This window comes from Amblyraja radiata, chromosome 37, assembly GCF_010909765.2.
Source record: "Amblyraja radiata isolate CabotCenter1 chromosome 37, sAmbRad1.1.pri, whole genome shotgun sequence".
NCBI classification, from domain to species: domain Eukaryota; kingdom Metazoa; phylum Chordata; class Chondrichthyes; order Rajiformes; family Rajidae; genus Amblyraja; species Amblyraja radiata.
The window spans coordinates 7,638,614-7,662,279 of record NC_045992.1 but is presented as its reverse complement, the minus strand read 5'-3'; the positions used below and the strand labels follow the sequence as shown (position 1 = coordinate 7,662,279).

At 47.8% G+C, this 23,666-nt stretch overlaps 1 protein-coding gene across 2 annotated transcripts in view; it reads left to right on the top strand.

Moving 5' to 3' along the window:
- Window positions 1–410: 410 nt before the first annotated feature.
- Window positions 411–23,666, top strand: part of unc5b (unc-5 netrin receptor B) — a 208,431-nt gene continuing 185,175 nt past the window's right edge. For both annotated transcript variants that reach the window (XM_033012686.1, XM_033012685.1), the window contains exon 1: window positions 411–1,151. In XM_033012686.1, coding sequence (XP_032868577.1) covers window positions 1,079–1,151 — 73 coding nt within the window. In that variant the 5' untranslated portion in view covers window positions 411–1,078. The remainder of the gene's footprint in view (window positions 1,152–23,666) is intronic.

Below are 23,666 nucleotides of genomic sequence, written 5' to 3'. Positions count from 1 at the left end.
TATGTTTCAATCTCTATCCCAATTAAGAACAAATAAAAACAGAACAATATATTAAACTCAATGCTCAATGAAATATTTATTTCCAATTGGCCCCCGGGACCCAGATCGGCAATAATTCGCCTAAAATCGCAGCTTATGAAATAAATTGATTGTGGATGTATCTACACTAGTAAACAATGTACAAAACCACGTCATTGCCAATGTGCGAGTTACGTTAAATTAATTGTGTAAAGGGGAACCGAGGTCAGGCTACCCGCGTTTATTAATAATATAGAGTTTACAATCTATTTTAGGTCGACTTTGACTTCCATCAATCAGATTGAGGATGAGCTGGCTGCACATCGACAGCTGTGTGGGGAGGGGAGGAGGTTGGGGTGGGTGGGGGGGAGAGAGAGAGAGAGATTTGGATGTTTCTGTGGCTGTGGGTTTATTAAACTACTCGCTCTGTTATAGGTTGGTCGAGTTGTTCTGAAGCCACCGCCGCCCGGATTCGAGGAGGATCGGACTGGGAGAGAGAGGGTTGGGAGTTCTGGAAGCTGCCGGGTTTTGCGACTACACTTCCCGGGGCTTGCTTGGATATCGTCGATATATTTTTGTTTTTTGAGGGGGGGGGGGGGGTAGGCGGAACTCTTTACACCTAGAGGGTGAAGTGGCGGGATACTGCCGTGTGTGTCTGTCTGTCTTCAAAACACACACACACGCACCAACACTGGATGGGGGAGTGATTCCACGGAGCTGAAATGAACATCACGCACAACTTGGTATTTCAAAGTGACTGGAAGAAAGCCGGGCTCCGTCTGCTCTGCTAGCACCGACTTCATTCACCCCGGGAAGGACTGGGATAAAAAGGAAAATCAAGGAATCCTTGTATTTTTGAAGCGCTGCTGAAAACATTTACTGTTCTAAGTTTGCCCACATATATTCCTGGAGTGAGCTACCGCAAGGAGCGAAGACAGAAGAGAGAGAGAGAGAGAGAACGGAGTGTGTGTGTGTTCGCTTGTTCGTCTCTCGCTCTCTCTCAAGACAAGACTCGCCGCGGCCGGGAGAGGAGGGTTCCCTCCATCCAGCAAGTCCCGCTATGCTTCGGCCCCGGTTGCCCCCCGGGCTGGCGGCTCTCAGCCTGGTTTTATCCCTCGGCCTCTGTCACGCAGGTAAGGAGAGAGGGAGTGTGTGTGTGTGGACTTGTCAAACCTCCGCCTTCGCTCGCTTGCAGAGCGGGGTTGGGAAACGCGAGCGGGCTGCTTGAGACCTTCAACGCAGCCTCTCCGGGCCACGGCTGTGAGACTAACAACTATTTCTATCCACCCCCACCCCACAATGGTTCCTTGAAGGGAGGGAGGGGAAACTTTTTTTCCCCGGAGTCTAGAGCTGCCCCGTTTCTGCTGATTTCTTCTCATTGAAGGACATCATTAGGCTTTTGGAGTGGGGGGTTGAGGTGAGATGCAGTTAGACAGCCCGGGGTTTGGCGACACTCACTGTCTCCCCTTCATGAGGAGCTCAGCGGACACTGGGAGGAGGAGAGATCGGGGAAGGGGGCAGAGATGTTCGGGTGGGCTGGGGGGGAGGTGAGCGCTGAAGAGTTGCAGGACCGCTGCTCGCCAACAAAAAAGTTTGCTCCACTCTGCCTCCCCTCGCCCTCACCCCCATTCCGCCCCTGTCCTCTCGCTCCCTTTTCCCCATTGCCTCCACTCCCCCTCACGCCCCTCTACCCCCCCCCCCCCCCACACACACACAGTCTCTCTTCAATGACTGCTCCCCACCTCTTGCCCAATTCCCCCGCACCCTCCCACCCCCATCCCACCCCCCTCCCCACACACACACTTCCCTTCAACTCCCTACACAAACCTTCCACCCCTTCTAGTCTCCATTCCTTCCTTGCCCCGATCCCCGTCTCCTTTCTCCCAGCGTGTACAAGTCCCTTCCCACCCCATTCCCTTCGCCCCTCTACCACCTGCCCCCTCCAGCCACCAGCCTCCATCCTCTCTCCTCTCCCTCGCCTCTCCCCTTCTGTCTTCTCCCCTCTCATTTTCTCTGCTACCCTCTCTCCCTCTCTCCCATTCTTTCTCCCAATTTTCATCCTTTCCCCAGCAAACCTGGTCCCGCCGTGCGGGAGATTGCCTGTCCCCTCGCGGGTGGTTGTTAGTGATCGGGGGTCTACACTGTGTTGGGTTCAGATCTACTGGGGTCCGTGCAACCAGACCAGGGCTAGAGTTCCCAACTTGGGCGTTGGGAATGGCGAAGTGTGGATTGGCATCGTCTGGAAGTACCAGGGGAAATCCCCGCCGGATTTGGCTGGTGTCAGATGGAAGGGTTGAGGCCGGGACTCCTCCCCATGGTCGGGGTTTTTAGAGGGGGAACATTTTTCCCCGGTTAGAGGGTGGCCGTTGTGCTGGTGAACGCTCGGCCAACGCAGCCGCCTCGCTGTACCTCATCCTAACGGTGGAACAAGGGCTTCTTTCTGTACAAGGGTCACTGGTCGTGCAGGGAGGAACTGGCTGCAGATGCTGGTTTAAACCGAACATAGACACAACATGCTGGAGTAAACCCAGCGGGGAGGGCAGCATCTCTGGAGAGAAGGAATGGGGGTCAGAAGAAGGGCCTCGACCTGAAAAGTCACCCATTCCTTTTCTTCTCATGTTCCAAGTGGGTCTGTCAGCCCCACTGCCCGGGAGACAACTCTGCCGCTAACAGAACCGATATTTGCCATTGTATTCATACAATAGCAATAAAGATCTGAACGGCAGAGGCGGGGAGGGGGGTGGGTGTGGGTTTTATCGGGAGAAGGTTTGGAGGCGGGCAGGGCGTGGGGGTAAGAAATATAACGAGGAGATTCCTCAAAATTGGGCTGAGAGCTCGGATCCCTCGCGAGGCCGCCAGTCCCGTCCCCGTGTGGGTGTTTCTTGGTCTCTGGACCAGTACATTCACCAGGGCCCTTCCTGCAACTTCCCATCAACACTCCCCACCCCTCTCCTCCTCTCTCTCCCTCTCTCTCCCTCCCTCTCCCTCTCTCTCCCTCTCTCTCCCCCTCTCTCATCCCCCCTCTCTCCCTCTCTCTCCCACTCTCTCTCCCCTCTATCCCCCTCTCTCACTCTCTCGCTCTCTCCCCTCTCCCTCTCTCCCCCACTCTCTCCCCCTCTCTCCCCCTCTCTCCCCCTCTCTCCCCCTCTCTCCCCCTCTCTCCCCCTCTCTCCCCTCTCTCCCCCTCTCTCCCCCTCTCTCCCCCTCTCTCTCCCTCTCTCTCCCTCTCTCTCTCCCTCTCTCTCCCTCTCTCTCCCTCTCTCTCTCTCTCTCTCTCTCTCCCCCTCTCTCTCTCTCTCTCTCTCTCCCTCCCCCCCCCCCCCCCTCTCTCTCTCTCTCTCTCTCTCTCTCTCCCTCTATCTCCCTCCCCCCTCTCTCCCTCTCTCTGTCTCTCTCTCTCTCCATTCTCCATCTCTCTCTCTAGCTCTCTTTCTGTCTCTCTGCAGCCCGCTGTTGGTCCAGGACTGGAGAGAGTTGAGGGTGGGGTGTGTAGACTTGGAGACACTTCTACAGCGCACTGGAGAAATAACCTCAACGCATTGCCACTTTGTCAACAATATAAAAAAAAAATTTAAACTGTGATTAAACGCTGCCGTTTCACCCTGGCTAACTAACATCACTCAGAAAGCTAGTGTCAACGGGCGAGCGGGCCTGAGCTCTTGGTGTTGATATCTGTAACCACTGGCAGGGTGAAGCTGCCTGAACGGGACGCACACACGGGGCTGGCCCAGCTCAGCTCAGCTCAGGCCCAGGCTGAATGAAGTGAGAGGGCTGCAGTTCATGGTGATGTTACCATCACCAGGTTAAATATAGGTTGCCCCCTGGTATGGATGAAAGGCACGATACTGTGCTGGTACACCGTGTGTGGAGCCGCCCGCGGTGACTGTGGTTGGCATGTGGAGAGTTTAATCTAATCTACTCTTAAAATAGAAGATGTTAAATGCAGGCAATGGTTGCAGAAACTCACAGACACTCTCCTGTACATCTGGAGCCTGGATCTGCACTAACCTTTGTCTAAGGACCCCCTTATACATAACCACATGGACACACACTCTGGTGTGTACTCACACCCAACCCAAGTCACTATCCCTTCCATTCTGTACCTACCCCTTCTCTCACACACACACACACACACACACACACACACACACACACACACATGTAATCACACATGCACTCACACACACATGCATGCACATGCTAACAAACACATGCATGAACGTGCATGCACACGCTCTGTGGCACAACCATGCAGAAACTTGAGTTATAACGAAAAGCAGAAATGCTGGAACCACTCAGCAGAATAGGGGGCATTCTGGTATTATATAGAATCATACAGCATGGAAACAGGCCCTTCGGCCCACCACGCCCATGCTGACTAACGCTCGCCTATTCAAATCTTGCCTTCACTCGCTAGTGGCAATTTACAGTGGCTAAATAATCCACTAACATGCACGTCTTTGGGATGTGGGAGGAAACCCATGCAGTCACATGCGAAACGTACAAACTCCACACAGACAGCACCCAAGGTCATTATTGAACCAGGGTCTCTGGCACTGTGAGGCAGCAACTCTACCAGCCCCACCACTGGTAGATAAATTGTTTCTCTCTCAGTCTTCAGCAGCTGTCTGGTCTCCTGAGTGTTTTCAGTATTTTATGCTGGTTTCAGACACCAAAGCTCCTTTGCAACTTTCAAGGGATGTGCGGCATTTTGGATACAAATGTTTGAATGCATTGCCAGGGAAATGAGTTGACAATGGTGCATTTTTGGAAGTTAGTCAGAAGCTGTGGGTCTTGCCCCAACAATGAATGCCATTTACTTGTGGGGGGTCTCCCAGTCTTGCAAGGATCGATGGTCTTCGAAATCTGAGGATCTAGTAGATCTTAGTGACTGGAAAGCAAATATCCAGTCTCCAGTGTTTTTCCATGCATACACACTCCGAGTTAAACCTTGATTCACCAGCCTCCACTTGTTTGACTAGAAACTGTGTTCTGGAAATGGAGCAGGCATTTCTGGGGAATAATTTGTAAAATTGTTGTGACATAAATAGTGTTGTATAAGCCTGGTAATATGATCAGATTCTCTCTCCCCCTGGACCTATTTTGACGTTGATTATCTTTCTTCACCGTAAACAGTTTATTGAATTTTATGAGTCAGGTTTAACATGTTTTAAATTTGAAATAGCTTGTAAACGTCCAATCAATGTTGAATATGATGGATACCCATAATTCCTGTAAATCCATGTGGCAGCTTCATCCTCCTAGTTTCACATCTCTAGGCACCTTTTGTATCCTTATCTTTGTGCCTCCCTCCCATCCTTCCCCGATATTTTGTTGGTTCACATGCTTGATCAATGGTGTTTTATCATCAATGTTTTATTATTATTAATAGTTAGTTTTCTGAGTCATTCGTAACTGTCACTGTATGTCATGTTGTTACTTGTGGGCGGAGCGCCTTGGCAAATTCCTTGTATGTGAATACTTGGCCAATAAACGTACTTACTTACATATATTATCACTCTAATCTCACTCTTTCCCCACATGCCCCTCCTCCCCCCCCCCCCCCTTCGAGGCTTGCTCTCTTCCTGATTCTCCCTTGTCACTTTCTCATTCCTCCCATTTCGTTCCCCTGTCCTCTCTCTCTTCACTCCCCTCACTCTTTTCCTATCTCCTACCCCCAACTGTATCCCCTTTTCCATCTCCTTTCTTCTCCCACCACACTTCCTCTGTCCCTTACCTGCTCCCTTTCTCTTTCCCACTTTCTTCCCTCTCTCTGCTCCTATTTCTCCCCCCCCTCCCCCAAATCCCCCCCTCTCACCCCCCTGCTCATTCTGGAGGACTGGTTGATTGGGGGCTATACTCGAGATCTCCACTCTGTTACTGGCCTGTGTCCTGGAGACAGCAAGCAGCCTGGAGCTCGTTAGATCTGTCAATTCTTAATGGACATTATACATCCTGTAGGACCCTTGGATGGCTGCTGATTATACACACTCATTGTGCAGTTTCTGCATCTTTCTGTGTGCTCAGAGATCAAACAATCGTGGAAAACTAAAATCCATCTGTTTTATTTTTTTAACCAGTATATATATATATATCCTCCAGAATTATATATATATATATATATATATATATATATATATATATATATATATATATATATATATATTTTTTTTATAAAACATATTTTATAGTATACTAGACCAAGTGCAGACCCGTTGGGTCTGTTCCCCCAACGTGCGGTTGTGGGGGGGGAGGCGGCATGCAGCGTCACACACACTAACTATCCCCCCCCCCCCCGCACTCACGCTAATTAACCCCCTTGATATTATATTAATATTATTAATTTGCTCCTTTTACCCCATAACCACCCTATCTACTGACTATAGCCCCCAACTTGCAGTCACATCTAGAGAGGGGTGGGGGGGGGAGGCGGGGGTAGAGAGTGAGGGCAGAGAGAGAAGGGGCAGAGACAGAGAGAGGGGAGGAGAGAGTGAGGGGGAGAGAGAGGGGGGTGAGGGGGAGAGGTGGGGAGCATGGGGGGAGGGTGGAGGGAAGGCGGTGTGGAGGGGAGGGGAGGGAGAGGGGGGCGAGAGGAAAGGGGGGGAGAGGAGAGGGGGGGAGAGGAGAAGGGGGAAGAGGAGAGGGGGGTGGGGAGAGTGGAGAGGAGAGGAGAGGGAGGGGAGAGGAGAGGGGGGGAGAGAGGAGAGGGGTGAGAGGAGAGATGGGGGAGAGAGGAGAGGGGGAGAGGAGGAGGGGGGGGGGGAGAGGAGAGAGGGGGGGGGGAGAGAGAGAACCCAAACCCCCTCAAACAACCATTTGCAGGCAGTGCTATTTTCCTTCAAACTAACCATAACCATATTTTCATTTTCAAACCAAATTAAGGGTACTTACTCACAGCTGTATAGACATTTGTTCAGTCATTCAGAGCTCGGACCTCCATGTTGTAGAGACTGATTGGGGCACACCACTTCCTGGTTTTATAGTCCCTCCCCCATCCCACCAGCAGGGGCAGCAGAGAGAATGGGGAATTTTGTAAAATCATTAATATCTCTGTCATATTTCATCGACGGGAAAAATCCTCAGCACACATGCGGCGGAGGGGGGCTCTGAGCGAGGTGGCCAAAAATGACGGCCGTAAGTGGCGGCGTTCTCTCGGAAATCGCAGCACAGATCGCCAAAACCGTTCAAGAACAGAGTTTTAGTAATATAGATGTGTGTGTGTGTGTATGTATATACACACACTTCAAATACTATATGTATATAGTGTGTGTGTGTGTGTGTATGTGTGTATGTGTGTGTGTGTGTGTGTGTGTGTGTGTGTGTATATGTGTGTGTGCATTCAAAGAACTTGAAGTATTTGGCTTTTATCTAGAATTTGTCTCCTAACCCGGTCCATCATTCATGGCCCCGTCTTGGCGTCCTGCGCCAACGGACAGTTTTTAGTATTAAATGTCCCCGGTGATTTGTGGCATTCAATGGAAAACTTGTGGGAGAAAGGGACAGAGAGCTATGCTGATGGATGTAGAGGTTGGTGAAGATGAGTTGGGTGTGACATGGCTATGAGTTGGCTGCTTGGCTCAAACAGCATGTGCATGGTGCAAATTCTGTGCAACCTCTTGAACAGACAAGCAACCAGCCCGCACTTTAAATCCCATCATGATAAACGATGACTCCAAGAATTTAATCTAAACTTTATTTGGATAATGGTTGATTTATTGATGAAATACTTGGGTTGGAATTAATGTGTTTGTACCTGTTTTTTTATAACCGTCTATTTATTTCTTTAATGCCGCTCGGGGAGGTGCATCAGTGATTTTTGTGTGGGTTGAAATTTCATTGTGTTCTTCACTCAGTCACTCTAACTCGAGTCTCAGGGTGATTATTCAGCACAGTGTTACACAATGGTTAATGGGATGAACTAGTGGCATTGTCCCCAGGCCACTGAACTGTGTAATGATGTACCACTACACCAGCAAGGTAAACGGGAGCAGACATTCTCTGATTAGTTGATCTTGAAGTATTGGTAGCGGATTTAATAAACGGTAGACTTGGTGCTTTGAGACCAAAGATCCGATAGCCCACTATTGCTTGAGACTGCACAACCAGTTTACTGGGAACCTCTGTGCCGTTGCTGGGCAGTTTTTGCATTTGTGATATGGGACTGCGCCTAGTTATAATTAGAAGGGTCTCGACTCGAAATATCACCCAGTCCTTCTCCTCAGAGATACTGCCCAGCCCACTGAGTTACTCCAGCATTTTGTGTCTTATCTTCCGTGTAAACCGACATCTGCAGTTCCTTCCTGCACTCCTAGTTATAATTGTTGTTTTAATGCACTATGATGACATTTTCAAGAGAGAGTTAGGTTTAGCTCTTGGGGCTAAGGGAATCAAGGGATATGGGGAAAAAGCCCTAACGGTGTACTGATTTTGGATGAACAGTCTTGATCATATTGTATGGGGGTCGGGGCTGGCTCGATGGGCCGAATGGCCTACTCCTGTACCTATTTTATATGTTTCTATGTTTCTATTATCATCGGCTCGGTTTGGAAGTGAACAGATTCTTTAAGGTTAATTCCCTGAGGAGATCAGAGGCATTGGGACTGCTGAGCATCTACCACTAGGTGGCATTTCATGTCTTCCTGTCAACCTTTCTACAGAGTGCGCCATAGTGACATCTAGAGGCAGGAGAAAACCTTTCAAAATTCAACCCCACCCCCCCATTTTCATTCTGAAGAAGGGTCTCGACCTGAAACGTCACCCATTCCTTCTCTCCAGAGCTGCTGCCCGTCCCGCTGAGTCACTCCAGCTTTTTGTTTCTATCTTCGGTTTAAACCAGCATCTGCAGTTCGTTCCTACACATTCCAAAACATCACCTGTCCTTTCTCTCTAGAGATGCTACCTGACCCGTTGTGAGTTATTCCAGCACTTTGCGCCTCACTTCAAAATTTACTTCCACTGGTGGAATAAAATGCAGCCTTTAAACAAGCAAATTAATGGAAAAAAGGACCTACATTTCTATAGCAACTTTCAAATCACTTTCAAAACATCACAAACAATAGACAATAAACAATAGGTGCAGGAGTAGGCCATTCGGCCCTTCGAGCCAGCACCGCCATTCAATGGCTGATCATCCCCAATCAGTACCCCGTTCCTGCCTTCTCCCCGTATCCCCTGACTGCTATTTTTAAAAGCCCTATCTAGCTCTCTCTTGAAAGCATCCAGAGAACCTGCCTCCACCACCCTCATTGGCAACCAATGAGTAGTCACTGATGATGGACACAAAACGCTGGAGTAACTCAGCGGGTTAGGTAGCATGTCTGGAGAAAAGGAGTAGGTGACATTCCGGGTTGGAACCCTACATCAGACTCAGAGAAAACCCTAAAGAAGGGTTCCGACTCGAATTCTCACCTCATACTCCAGCATTTTGTGTTTATCTCCGATATAAACTAGCATCTGCAGTTCCTTCCTATACAACGAGTAGTCACTGTTGCATTCTATGGACTGCAAGAGCCAATGGGTGTGGAGCAAGGTCACACAAATAGAAATGATGAGTTAATATGGATTCAAGAAGAACTACAGATGTTACCGTCTTCAGGGAAACACCGAGTGCTGGAGGAACTCGACTGGTCAGGCAGGATTTGTGGAGGGAAATTGACAGATCCATTTCAGGTGGGTCCCTTCTTCAGACTGATTCTAAAGAAGGATCCTGACCCCAAAACTTCAACACTTCACCCACCTTTGCCTGTGTGTGAATGTGTGTGAGTAATTGGTGGTGGTCGGAGGGGCCGTAGGCGCAGATTGGCAGCCACGCTTCCGTCAGTCTGCCCCAGGGCAGCTGTGGCTACAGAAGTAGCTTACCACCACCGAGTGTGACTGAGGAGTAAATGAATACTGCGATGTAAAGCGCCTTGAGTATTAGAAAGGCGCTATATAAATCCCATCCATTATTATTATTATTATTATTATTATTATTATTATTATTATGTTTTCGAAAAACTGATTGAGGCATTACGATTGCCAGGAAAACTGCAAGAAATCCCTAACTCGCTATCTAAGTAATGGCTGAGAATCTTTTGCTTCCACCCAAACAGACAGGGAAGGGACTAAGGTGCAACACCCTGCTCAATCATGGCTCTTCATAGGTACACTACTCTGAGAATTACTGCACTGGAGATTCAGCCTTAATCTAGTTTAGTTTAGTTTAGAGATACATTGGCCATTCAGCCCACTGAGTGTGCTCTGACCATCAATCCCCGCACACTAACGCTATCTTACACGCACTAGGGACAATTTACAATTTTACCAAGCCAATTAGCCTGCAAACCTGTATGTCTTTTGAGTGTGGAAGGAAACCAGAGCACCTGGAGAAAACCCACGAGGGTCACGAGGAAAACGTACAAACGCCATAGAGCCAACACCCGAAGTGAGGATCGAACCTGGGACCCTGACGCTGCAAGGCAGCAACTCTACCGCTGTGCTACCATGCCGTATCTCTCAGGATCTCCTGAGATTCACCATGTGTGCTCAAGTCTCCACTGTAGGATTTGAGTCCAGAACCGTGAATAGTACATAGCAAGAAGCGTAGGAGCTTGGTAAAAGTAACCCTGAGAATTGCAGAGGATTAAAACACAGCAGAGAACAGCATTGGTTTGCTGCGTCTGAAGTAGGATTTCGGCCCGAAACGTCGCCTATTTCCTTCGCTCCATAGATGCTGCTGCACCCGCTGAGTTTCCCCAGCAATTTTGTGTACCTTCGATATTCCAGCATCTGCAGTTCCCTTTTGAACAGCATTGGTTTGCTCATGCCTAGCTGTATTGTGCGAGTATGCTTCCAACTTTCTGGTGATAGTTCCAAAATAGTAGAACTACGCTCCATGCTGTCTTTAATTTAAAAGGAGTGAACATTTTAGAGTTGACTTTATTAAACTTCAGAGTTGTACAATGTATCAAGTGGTATTTGATACTGATGTTGTAGAGAGTATATCAGAAAAGGGGCAGACTCCTACATTTGAAAAAGAAAGTTGATGTATATTTCACATAATATATATCAGTTTATTCATAGTGCCTTTATGTTAATACTGTACAGAAAATGGCAGTGATCCAAATCTCATAACCCACAGCTATTCGGGATTTGTGTGCGTGCGTGTGTGTTCTCTTTCAAAACAATGGTTTCTTTATGAAAGACGCAGATAATTTAATTTAGTTTAGTTTACTTTAGTTTAGAGATGCAGCACGGAAACAGGCCCTTCGGCCCACCGAGCCCGCACCGACCAGCGACCCCCACACACTAACACTACCCTACACACACTGGGGACAATTTAAATTTATACCAAGCCAATTAACCTACAAACCTGTACGTCTTTAGAGTGCGTGAGGAAACCGAAGTTCTTGGAGAAAACGCACGCAGTTTACAGGTAGAACGTGCAAACTCCGTACAGACAGCATCCATTGTCAGGATCGAACCCGGGTGTCTGGCGCTGGTACAAAATCAGGCCATTCAGCCCAACTAGTATTCACACAAGCCCTCTCCCACCTGCCTTCACTTCACCCTTTGCGCTCATCCCTCTGTCCCTTGTGCATCTATCCAGTTAATTATCTCCACTGATCCATCTGGTGGTGTCTTCACACTTCACATTCTCACCATGCTTTGTGGAAAGATTTCTTCCAAATTCCCAATTGGATTAATTAGTGAGACTCTTATACTTTTGGCCCCAGACTTGGTCTCCCTGACAATTCCTCTTGTGCTGGTTGGTGTTGAGAGATAAAGGGGTTTCACTCGAGTCAGCGGTGGGTAGAGAGAGTTGCCTCTGGGCCCGCTAAAAAAAAGCTTATCACTGTACCTCGGAACACGTGACAATAAACTAAACTGCGCTTGATAGGTAAAGGGGGGTTGATTGGTAGATAAGTGTCAGGTCGGGAAGGGACGGGAGGAGATGGTGATGGAGACTAGGAGGTGAAAAGTGGAGAGTAAAGGGCCTGTCCCACGAGCATGCGACTCCATGTGGCAAGCACGACCTAAAGGGCCTGTCCCACGAGCATGCGACTCCATGCGGCAAGCACGACCTAACGTGGTCGCTTGAGCCGTACGGCCTCGCGGGGCCGGTCCCACTTCGATCGCCGGAGCCGTATGGAGTTGTGCGGAGCTGGTCCCGACATCGCGCGGGGCTCCGAAAAACTGATCGTGTTCAAAAGTTCCGCGCGGCAACGGCCTGCCGGCCCGCAGCCGCCTCGACGCCGTACGTCACGCGCGAACTTCCCGCCGAATTCGCTCGAACTTCATGTCACTCACTCGACCTCCGCGCGGTCCCCGCTTCTGGTTTGGTCGCGCTTGCCGCATGCATTCGCATGCTCGTGGGACAGGCCTTTAAAAGTCTGCATGTCGAGGAGTCTGAAAGGAAAGGAGTGGTGGAGGGAGTCCCACCCTGCAAGTGTGCGGGAATCTCAGGCTACATTTCATTGTGGTTGAAATAGAGAGTGAAACGTGTCTGCATTAGCAGTGCTGTCCGTGGCTCCAGGAACCCACGGAGCAGCGTTGGTGATTATACCAGCGCTGGTCTCTGGCACTCTGCCCTTTATTTGAGGGTAGTAGACATATTGATAGCGTCAAAGTGCCGAAGGGTTGCGTGGGAAAACAGGAGATTGGAGGAATAGAAACACAGAAAACGTAGAAAATAGGGTGCAGGAGTAGGCCATTCGGCCCTTCCAGCCTGCACCACCATTCAATATGATCAGGGCTGATCATCCAGAATCAGTACCCGGTTCCTGCTTTCTCCTTGATTCTGTTGGCCCTTAGAGCTACTGTATATCTAACTCTCTCTTGAATACATGTATGGTACAAAATCAGGTCATTCAGTGAATTAGTCTCCACTGCCTTCGGTAGAATGACCATAAATCTAAATGAAAATGGACCAGCTTCTATATCATGTGCAAGATGCCCATTTATTGAGTCATATTCCACCATCTATTATCTGCAAATGTGTTTTCCCGTTGAAAATCCATCCACCAGTGGACCCTGGACTGTGGTGGACTGAGCACAAAGGGTTGCTTTGACTATAGTGTGTGTCGTGACTCGGTGGCCTGTGTATGAAGGGAAGCCAGTGATCCCAAGTGTGTCGCTACAGTGTTTGCAACCATTTGTTCAACTTGTTAGTGGGACCTCTGCTCACCCAAACAACCCATGAATTTTCTTTCCTACTCCTGTTCACCCCCCCCCCCCCCCCACAGTCCATGGTTCAGTTGAGGTTATTGTCACGTGTACCGAGGTACAGTGAGATGATTTTGTTGTGTGATGTCCAGTCATCGGAAAGACAATACGTGATTGCAATCGAGCCATTTACAGTAGACAAAAGTGCTGGAGAAACTCAGCGGGTGCAGCAGCATCTATGGAGCGAAGAAAATAGGCAACGTTTCAGGCCGAAACCCTTCTTCAGTGTTCCCCTGGACATTTCATTTGGTGCAAGTGCCCTCCCCTTTTGCTCAGCCCATGTGTTAGCTTTGTCCCAATGGGTCAGACCCCTCTGCCGAGACATCGTCGTGGAATCCAGGGTGAATGGCTGGCACTACTGAGGGGGTTACAGCAGCGTACAAGGCGGTGTTATATCTATGGGTGTTCAAATGAAGCCCCGTCTGTCCTCTCAGTTCATCATCTCTCAGAGCAGAATTGGGCCATTTGGCCCATCGTGTCCAATTCGCCATTCAACCATGGCTGATCTATCTTTCCCTCTCAACCCCATTCTCCTGCCTTCTCCCCATAACCCCTGACACCTTTACGAATCACCCGTACTATATAGCCAGTATATAAACATCACAGATGGGGATGAGACAAAGATAGATGTAGGGTCTCGACCCAAAATGTCACCCATTCCTTCCTTCTAGTGATATGTCTGCCTGTCCCACCGAGTTACTCCAGGATTTTGCGTCCACTTGGTGGAAGCCCACGCAGTCACTAGGAGAACGTGCAAACCCTGCGTTGAAGCGTTGAGCCGAGAACGGAAGTGTGCGTTAGTGAGTGCGTAGACAAAAATGCTGGAGAAACTCAGCGGGTCAGGCAGCATCTGTGGTGCGAAGGAATAGGTGACGTTTCGGGTCGAGACCTTTAAGGGCCCGTCCCACTTTCACGACCTAATTCACAACCTTTTTTACTCGTGGACATTTTTCATCAGGCTAGAAAAAACGCCCCGACCTACTTGATGCCACGAGCACCTACGACTAGCATCACGGCCTGCTACGTCCTACCTACGACCTCGTGACGACCATGCTGCGAGTATGAGTCAAGGGCAAACTCGGCAGAGGTCGTGAATTAGGTCATGAAAGTGGGACAGGCCCTTTATTCACTTAGTGAGTATGAGTGTGTGTGCTCCCTACCTACTGCCCAGATTCCCTGTGATCCCAACTGCAGGATCTATAAAACGCAGCAGGATAAGTGGTTCAGTGCATCAATGTAAAATGATACCGAAGCACTGGAGAAAATAAGGGGAAGATTTACAATGATGATTCCAGAACGGAGAGGTTATAACGAGCAGGAAAACATAAACCAGCCTGGACTTACTTCCCCAGTGAAAAACAGAACAAAGTTGATTGATTAAATGCCTTTAAATTGTCAGAATTCTTTGATAGATGCAGAGATAAAGCTTCACCAGTGGAGAAAGTCAACGCTCGGAGGAAAAGTATAACATTTGCTGGAAATAATTTCAAACACAAATTCAATACAGCGCCACGGTGGCACAGCGGTAGATTTGCTGCCTTACAGCGCTAGAGGCCCAGGTTCGATCCTGACTACGGGTGCATGTCGGTACGGAGTTGGTACGTCCTGCGTGTGTTTTCACCGAGATCTTCGGTTTCCTCCCACACTCCAAAGACGTACAGGACCGTTTGTAGGTTAATTGGTTTGGTACAACTGTAAAATCGCCCCTTAGCGTGTGTAGGATAGTGCGGGGATCGCTGGTCGGTGTGGGCTCGGGTCAGCTGAAGGGTCTGTTTCCGCACTGTATCACAAAGACTAAAACTAAGCAACATCACCAAAGCAGATTATCTGGTCACAATCACATTTGCTGTTTAAATCACAAAGGTCCTTTTGTGTATTAAACAGCATCTGGAGTTCTTTGTTTCCGCACTTGCTGTTTGTCGTACATACGTTGCCTTACTTCCTACAACAGTTGAGCACACGTCAGAGAGTGCTTAATTGACCTTAAACCAGTGCATTGTGATGGAATGGGTGGGGAGGTGGGAGTGCTGGGTGACATGAAAGAATGCAAGCTTCCGTTTTATCTCTGATTCACTGAATAATCGGCGAACATGAAACAAAATGAACCAGATACCCAGTGGATGTTTTAGTTTAGTTTAGTTTAGAGATACAGCGCGGAAGCACTGAGTCCGCACCGACCAGCGATCCCCGCACATCGACACTACCCGACAAACACACCAGGGACAACTTACGCTCATATCAAGTCAATTAACCGAAAAAACAAAACCTGTACGTCTTTGGAGTGTGGGAGGAAATCGTAGATCTCGGGAGAAAACCCACGCAGTCACGGGGAGAACGTGCAAACTCCGTACAGACAGCACCCGTAGTCGGGATTGAACCCGGGTCTCTGGCGCTGCAAGGCAGCAACTCTACCGCTGTGCCACCGTGCCACCCTAACAATGTATCCCAAGTCACATTTGCAGGAAGTAGGAAGTACCACCCATACATTTACATTCTACAAGTCTGAAGAAGGGTTTTGGCCCGAAACATCGCCTATTTCCTTCGCTCCATAGATGCTGCCTCACCCGCTGAGTTCCTCCAGCATTTTTGTCTACCTTCGATTTTCCAGCATCTGCAGTTTCTTCTTGTACATTCTACAAGTTATACAAATGCACATTCGCCAACTTTGCAGCCGATTTCCACGCACGCCCTTCATCCAACTCACTTCATGGTTCTTTGTGGTCAGGGATGGTTTGGTTTTCTCCTGCACTCTCGGTTACTTTTTGTCCTTGGCGTCTCCTTGTGCTGTTCTCACTCCCCTTTGCATTCCTTCTGTCATCCCTCTCTTGAACAAACGGAGATTGCTTTGTGCTCATCAGGCCCATTGTGAGAGCGGGGCGGGCAGATTTATCATTGAGACGTGGTGGTAATTGTCAGGGAGGGGTCGTTGGACACAGGGAATGGATAATTGATCTAATGGCCTGAGTGGAACTATAACTAGCTGCCCGTTTCACAGAGTGCACATGTTAAAAGCTGCACGTTGTGTCACATCCTCTCTGCTCCATTTTAATGTTCTAATTTAATTTGTTGGCAAGCACAGAGTTTGCAACCCATTATAATTACATGTTATTTTGTTCTTCTGAGCGTAATGCCAACAAGATCGTTAAAAAAAACCCAACTTAAAGCAGCAAATTGCAGTAAGAATTTTTTTTAAAACAAGCTCGATGAGGGTTTGTTTCTGTCCAGGACCATAAAAAGCCTCCAGGAAGCTCTGACTCATGAAACAGTTCGAGAGGTCTAATGATTGGTACATTGCAAATGCTGGCCAGCATTCAATGATTACTCCGCATGGCTGAGAACAGCAGGGGGTCGTGGTGGGGAGGGGGGTTCGTGGTGGGGAGGGTCCCGGAATTCCCAAGGCATTTTTTTTTACAAATTTGTATTCCCCAAATGTGGATCAGCTTCCACTGGGAGTTCCACTCGGGAATTGGTGGAATCTCGGGGGTGAAATGGAGGTGTGGGATCTGAGTGCAGGAATATCAAGAAGCACAGTGGTTCATCGGTTTATTACCACGTGTACAATGAAATACATTTTTTTTTTTCAAATAGCTCAGCAAGACTATCACCATGCAGAATTGCAATCTCCCGGTTAGTACAGAATGGACAACACACTGGGTGGGGCATGATCTCAGGTCTTTGATATTAGTAGCATCCACTGAGACAAGGCAAACATCTAGATTGAGAGAAAAGGGTGCTCTTCAGATATAGAGATTGGTAACTAATAACTACATCATTTACCAATGAATTCCCATCAGTCTGAAGAAGGGTTTCTGCCCGAAACGTCGCCTATTTCCTTCGCTCCATAGATGCTGCTGCACCCGCTGAGTTTCCCCAGCAATTTTGTGTACCTTCATTTACCAATGAATACAGGTTTGTAGGTTAATTGGCTTGGTATATGTAAAAATTGTCCCTAGTGGGTGTAGGATAGTGTTAATGTGCAGGGATCACTGGACGGTGTGGGCCCGATGGGCCGAAGGGCCTGTTTCCACACAGTATTTCTAAACTAAACTAAACGGATGTAAATGCAGGCCAGTGCTTCAAGTTTACTTTAGTTTAGTTTAGTTTAGAGATACAGTGTTGAAACAGGCCATTCGGCCCACCGGGTCCGCGCCGACCTGCGATCCCTGCACTATCCTACACCCACTAGGGACAATTTTCACATTTACCAAGCCAATTAACCTACATACCTGAATACCTATAGGTCTTTGGTTTGTGGGAGGAAACAGAAGATTACGGAGAAAATCCACGCAGGTCACTCAGGGAGAACGTACAAACTCCGTGCAGACAGCACCCGCAGTCGGAATCGAACCTGGGTCTCCGGTGCTGCAAGCGCTGTAAGGCAGCAACTCTACCGCTGTGTAACCGTGCCGCCCTAGTTTAGTTTATCGTTGTAACATGTACAGATATACAGTGAGAAGCATTGTTTTACATGCTATCCAGTCAAATCGAGCTATGAGTACAATCATACAGAATTGAAGTGAATAAGAGTAGGTCTTCTGCAACAGCTCATAGAGAGTTGCCAAGACTAGATTAGATGGGACATCTTGCTCAGCATGGACAAGGGGGGCCGAAGGGCCTGTTTCCATACTCTATATCTATGAATCTAAACTCCGACCCTATCTTAAACCTCTCAAGTCGCTGAAAAGTCTGATTTTGGTTTGCAAAAGACCAGGAAAGGGCAATATTGGCAAGTCAGTGGTGTGGTGGCAGTGTGTAGAACTTTGTTCAAACCTCCTACTCTCTTCCCCCCCCCCCCCCCCCCCCCCCAACCCCCACCCCCACCCCCCGCTTCATCATGTTCCTCCATTCCTTTCTCCTTCCAGCTTACTCTCCGATCACCTCTGCCATCCGCCTGAATGGCCGTTGTGTGAGCAAGTTCTGGGTGAAATAAAACTCCAGAATTTCCTACTTAAATCACTAAATGTATTACAGTTATGGCTGTATTCGTACTCTCCCATCCCTGGTAGCAATTTAGCATTTAATATGCCAACCCTATTTATAACTTTTGTCTGTCTTGTTTTTTCTTTGTTAAAAAAAACCGAGCCATAATGTGTTTAGGCTCCAGGTGGAATACATTAAATTTAGTTTCTTCTCTGCGAATCTTTGCACGTTCCTCTTATGGATTATGGAGGCCACAACTGAGGGAAGATCTCCCACTGAGATGATTTGATCATTCCTCGCGCAGTCAAAGGCAGCGGCAACATTTCTGACTTTGTGCACAGAATTTGATGACTCGTGCCCTCAATTGACTGCATTTCAGTCAGTGGAAATCACCTTGCTTTTATTGGCGGGAGTCTTTTCTAAGGGAGAACCGTAAATGTGGAGAATAGGAACACACCGGTGATTGAGATACACTACCTGGTTCAGTGGTCGCATCACAGTCTGGTTCGGCAACTCAAATACCCAGGAATGGGCGGCACAGTGGCGTAGCCGTGGAACGCCCGAGAGCCGGGTTCGATCCCGACTACGGCTGCTTGCCTGCATGGAGTTTGTGCGCTCTCCCGTGACCTGTGTGGCTTTTCTCCGAGATCATGGGTTTCCTCCCACACTCCAAAGACGTACAGGTTTGTAGGTTAATTGGCTTGGTATATATGGGGGGGGGGGGGAAATTGTCCCTAGTGTGTGTAGGATAGTGTTAATGTGCGGGGATCGCTGGTCGGTGCAGACTCAGCGGGCCGAAGGGTCTGTATCTCTAAACTAAATTAAACTAAACAAAGGAGATTACAAAAGGTGGAGGACACTGCCCGATCCAACACATTAATTGCCTCCCTGTCATCAATAGGAGGTGCTGCTTCTAAAAGGCAGCCAGTATCATCAAGGTCCCACACCACCCTGACCACACTCTCATTTCTCTCCCACCATCGGGAAGTGGCAACAATCAAAGAAACTGAAGACTAATTCCATCCCCACTTTTGTTTGGAATCGGGAGTTTTTTTTTTTCAAACATCCAAAGATATTTTTAAGTGGCCAGTGTGGTTATGGAAATTCATTTGTAAATGCAATTGTGTAACAGCCTCAAGCTCTTCAGAGAACGAAGGATTGTATTTGTATGCTTTCCACCTTTTTTGTGTAACATTCTTGTGGGTTATTTCCTGATGTAAATGCCACTGTTGAAAATGCCAAACTCCAACTAAACAGTTTCCAGCTGTTATCAGGCAATGGAACAGTCCTCTCATCAGCTCGAGTGATGTTCTGACCTCCCATCTATCTCATTGGAGACCTTCTAACTATCTTTTATTGGGCGTTATCTTGCACTATATGGTTTATCCTTTATCTGTATACTGTGGATGGCTTGATTGGAATCATGTACAGTTTTCTTTCACTGGACACAAAATGCTGGAGTAACTCAGGGGGACAGGCAGCATCTCTGGAGAGAAAGAATAGGCTGACATTTTAGGTCGAGACCCTTCACTCTTAACTATTGAAGATAGTCACTAAATGCTGCCTGTCCCGCTGAGTTACTCCAGCATTTTGTGTCTATCTTCGGTTTAAACCAGCATTTGCAGTTCCTTCCGACACACCCTTGACTATTGACTCTTGAAGGGAGTTTGCTATGTATTTACAACCACGGCCATTTACAACTCATGAGCATCTTGCAAAGTGGGACAATAGGTTTTCAGATACAACAAGCAGCACGGTGGCATAGCGGTAGAGTTGCTGCCTTACAGTGCCAGGGACCCGGGTTCGATCATGACTATGTGTACTGTCTGTACAGAGTTTGTACATTCTCCCCGTGACCTGCGAGGGTTTTCTCTGAGATCTCCGGTTTCCTCCCACACTCCAAAGATGTGTAGGTTTGTAGGATCATTGGCTTGGTATAAATGGCTGGTCGGTGCGGACTCGATGGGCCGAAGGGCCTGTTTCTGCATTGTATCTGTAAACTAAACTAAACTAAACTCATGAGTATCTTGCACAGTGGGACAGCAGGTTTTCAGATAGGATGTAGGAGATTGCAATTTAAAGGAAGGAACTGCAGATGCTGGTTTAAACCGAAGATAGACACAAAAAGCTGGAGTAACTCAGTGGCACTTGCAGCATCTCTGGAGAGAAGGAATAGGTGACGTTTTGGGTCAAGACCTTTCTTCAGACTCTTTAAAGTTCAGACAATGTATAGCTGTTTTTCAAGTATCAGTGAAGTGATGGGAAGATCCTTTATTATCTTGTCTGGGTTGAGGGGGTACAAGGATTTTCTAAGTGTCCACCACTGCATGTTCATGCCTGCGGATCTGTACCAGTGTGTAGAGGAATGAACTGTGTTGTGCTGGCATTTGTTCTTCTAGGCTGTTTAAACCAGTGATCAATTTGATGAAAGTTTCCTGGTCTTTTACAAGTGTTTTCGAGTGATGCTACCAATGGGAAACAGAACCACAACATAGATTTCTGCACAGCTGTAAAGGGACATTTAATTAAATTGACACAGGAAGGAACTCGTTTAAAGATTTTCCAATCACTTGCTGGACCTGGGTGGGAATGTTAAGAATTGTCCATTCCTCTTCAATGGCCCAATGGTAGTTTACTGCCCAAGTAGCGGGGAACAGTGACATTTATTTTTGATTACAGTTCTATATAAATATCGCTATACATAAACAGAAGATAGACACAAATTGCTGGATTAACTCAGCGGGTTGGGCAGCATTTCTCGAGGAATTGAATAGGTGACGTTTCAGGCCCAGACACTTCTACTTGAGCCGAAACGTCACCTATTCCTTTTCTCCAGAGATGCTGCCTGACCCGCTCAGTTACTCAGGCATTTTATGTCTATCTTCGGTGTAAACCCGCATCGACAGTTCCTTAAGAAGGGTTTCGGCCCGAAACGTTGCCTATTTCCTTCACTCCATAGATGCTGCCGCACCCGCTGAGTTTCTCCAGCATTTTTGTTTACCTTCTACAGTTCCTTCACTACACTATACATAAGCAGTTAGATACACGTTAGATAAGCAACTCTGATGCAATACAAGTCTATAGTGGTAGAATAATGAGACAGTATAGAGTCGCCAGATTTGGCACCAATTTCACGTCCCAGTTGTTGTAATTGCAGGGTTCTTGACCTGAAATTTGACCTGAAACTTAATTTCTGATTCAGGTGCCCATAACAGATTGTTCTGATTAGATTAACAGAGGTAAAGGAAAGATGTAGCAACTGAACCGAAGCCCAAAGCTACGTGAAGCAACGTCTCTTGTATAGGATTGCATTGAAGCTTATATTTTCTCTTGGCTTTGAAACCTAGATGGGCCTGGGGTATTCTGTAATGCCAAAGCATCATGTTTACAGCTTTGCACTGACTTCAGTGCATCATTACGGAGAATTGCGCAATGAGAGATGTTGCGAAGATTTCCATCTCATGTTGATTCCTCCCCTGCATCTTGCATTTGCCACCACCCTCTCACTCCATTCCAATTTGCAACTCTTGCCATCATCTTTGCTCCTCTAATCAGGGAGTATCAGATTCAGATTCAGATCCAGATTCAATCTTTATTGTCATTGTGCAGTGTGCAGTACAGAGACAATGAAATGCAGATAGCATCTCACCCAGAAGAGCCAACGTAGAATAATGAGCAGTAAAATATATATACGTATATACAGTCATAGTAGTGCAATTTTTCTGGGGGAAGGAACGTCCGGGGGGGGGGGGGGGGGTGACTGGCAATCACCAAGGTGCAGAGTTAAGTTGTGTAACAGCCGCCGGGAAGAAGCTGTTCCTGAATGGTAGGAGGGTAAACAGTCTGTGGTTGGGGTGAGAGCAGTCCTTGGCGATGCTGAGCAGACATCGCTTGCTTTGGACAGACTCAATGGAGGGGAGTGAGGAACCGGTGATGCGTTGGGCAATTTTCACCACCCTCTGCAGTGCTTTCCGGTCGGAGACAGACCAGTTGCCATACCATACTGTGATACAGTTGGTAAGGATGCTCTCGATGGTGCAGCGGTAGACGTTCACCAGAATCTGAGGAGACAGGTGAACCTTCTTTAGTCTCCTCAGGAAGAAGAGACGCTGGTGAGCCTTCTTGACCAGAGTTGAGGTATTGTAGGTCCAAGAGAGGTCATCGGAGATGTTGACCCCCAGAAACCTGAAGGTGGAAACACGTTCCACCTCCGTCCCGTTAATGTGGATGTGGGATACTTTGTTTCTGGTTATCTATCTAGGCCTGCACGGTGGTGCAGCGGGTGGAGCTGCTGCCTCACAGCGCCAGTGATCCGGGTTCAACCCTGACCTCGGGAGTTGTCCGTGTGAACCAAGTTTGCGACAACACACTTCACCCCATACACTAACAATTTACAATTTACAGAAGCCAAATAACGTGTTTGAAGAAGGTTCTCGACCTGAAATGTCACCTATTCCTTTTCTCATAGATGCTGTCTGACCTGTTGAGTTTCTCCGGCTTTTTGTGTCTATCTTCGGTATAAACCAGCATCTGCAGTTCTTTCTTACACACAACATACAAACCTGTACGCCATTGGAAAGTGGGAGGAAACCGGAGGATCCCCGGAGAAAACCCACGCGGTCACGGGGAGAACGTACAAACTCAGTACCCATAGCCAGGATCGAACCCGGGTCTCTAAGGCAGCAACTCTACCGCTGTGCCACCTTGCCGCACATTCCTTCTTGTACAATGAGTTGCTTGCTTTGAATACTGACATATTTCTTTGGCAGTTCATGGCTGGGTCTCTTTGTCGACAGTAGCTGAAAATCTGCCCATTTTGATTCCTGATCTCAGTTGTGGGATAAATATTAGCCCAGATTCTATTTCACCTTTTGAAATAACTTCATGAGAATGGTGCTGTTGTCCCAAAGAATGATAATACGCCCATTGAATGGTGCAGTTGACAGTGTAACAGTGCTGCAATACCTAAAGGAAGTGCCAGCCTAGACATTGTGTTTAAATCTCTGGAGTGAAACTAGACACCACATCTTCTGGCTGTAGGACATGCCTATTACCCATTAAATTTAACATGGGCTATCTGATACAGCATCACAGAGGGTGTAACTACAGTCCTGTATGTGGTTGCTCAGGGCTGTAATGCGATTATATTTGGAGATTGCTAATACCCCACCCTATGTTATAATGGGTGCAGAAAGGAACTACAGATTATACTGAAGATAGACACAAAGTACAGGAGTAAGTAACTCAGCGGGTCAGGCAGCATCTCTGGAGAAAAAGGATGGCTGACGATTCGGGTCGGGTCTGAAGAAGGGTCTCGACCCGAAACGTCACCTATCCTTTTTCTCCAGAGATGCTGCCTGACCCATTGAGTTATGGGGCTGTCCCACTGTACGAGCTAATTCAAGAGTTCTCCCGAGTTTCCCCTGATTCGAACTCGGAGAATTACGGTAATAGCCGCTCGTAGGTACTCGGGGCTCTCATGGACATTTTTCAACGTGTTGAAAAATCTTCACTAGATTACTGTG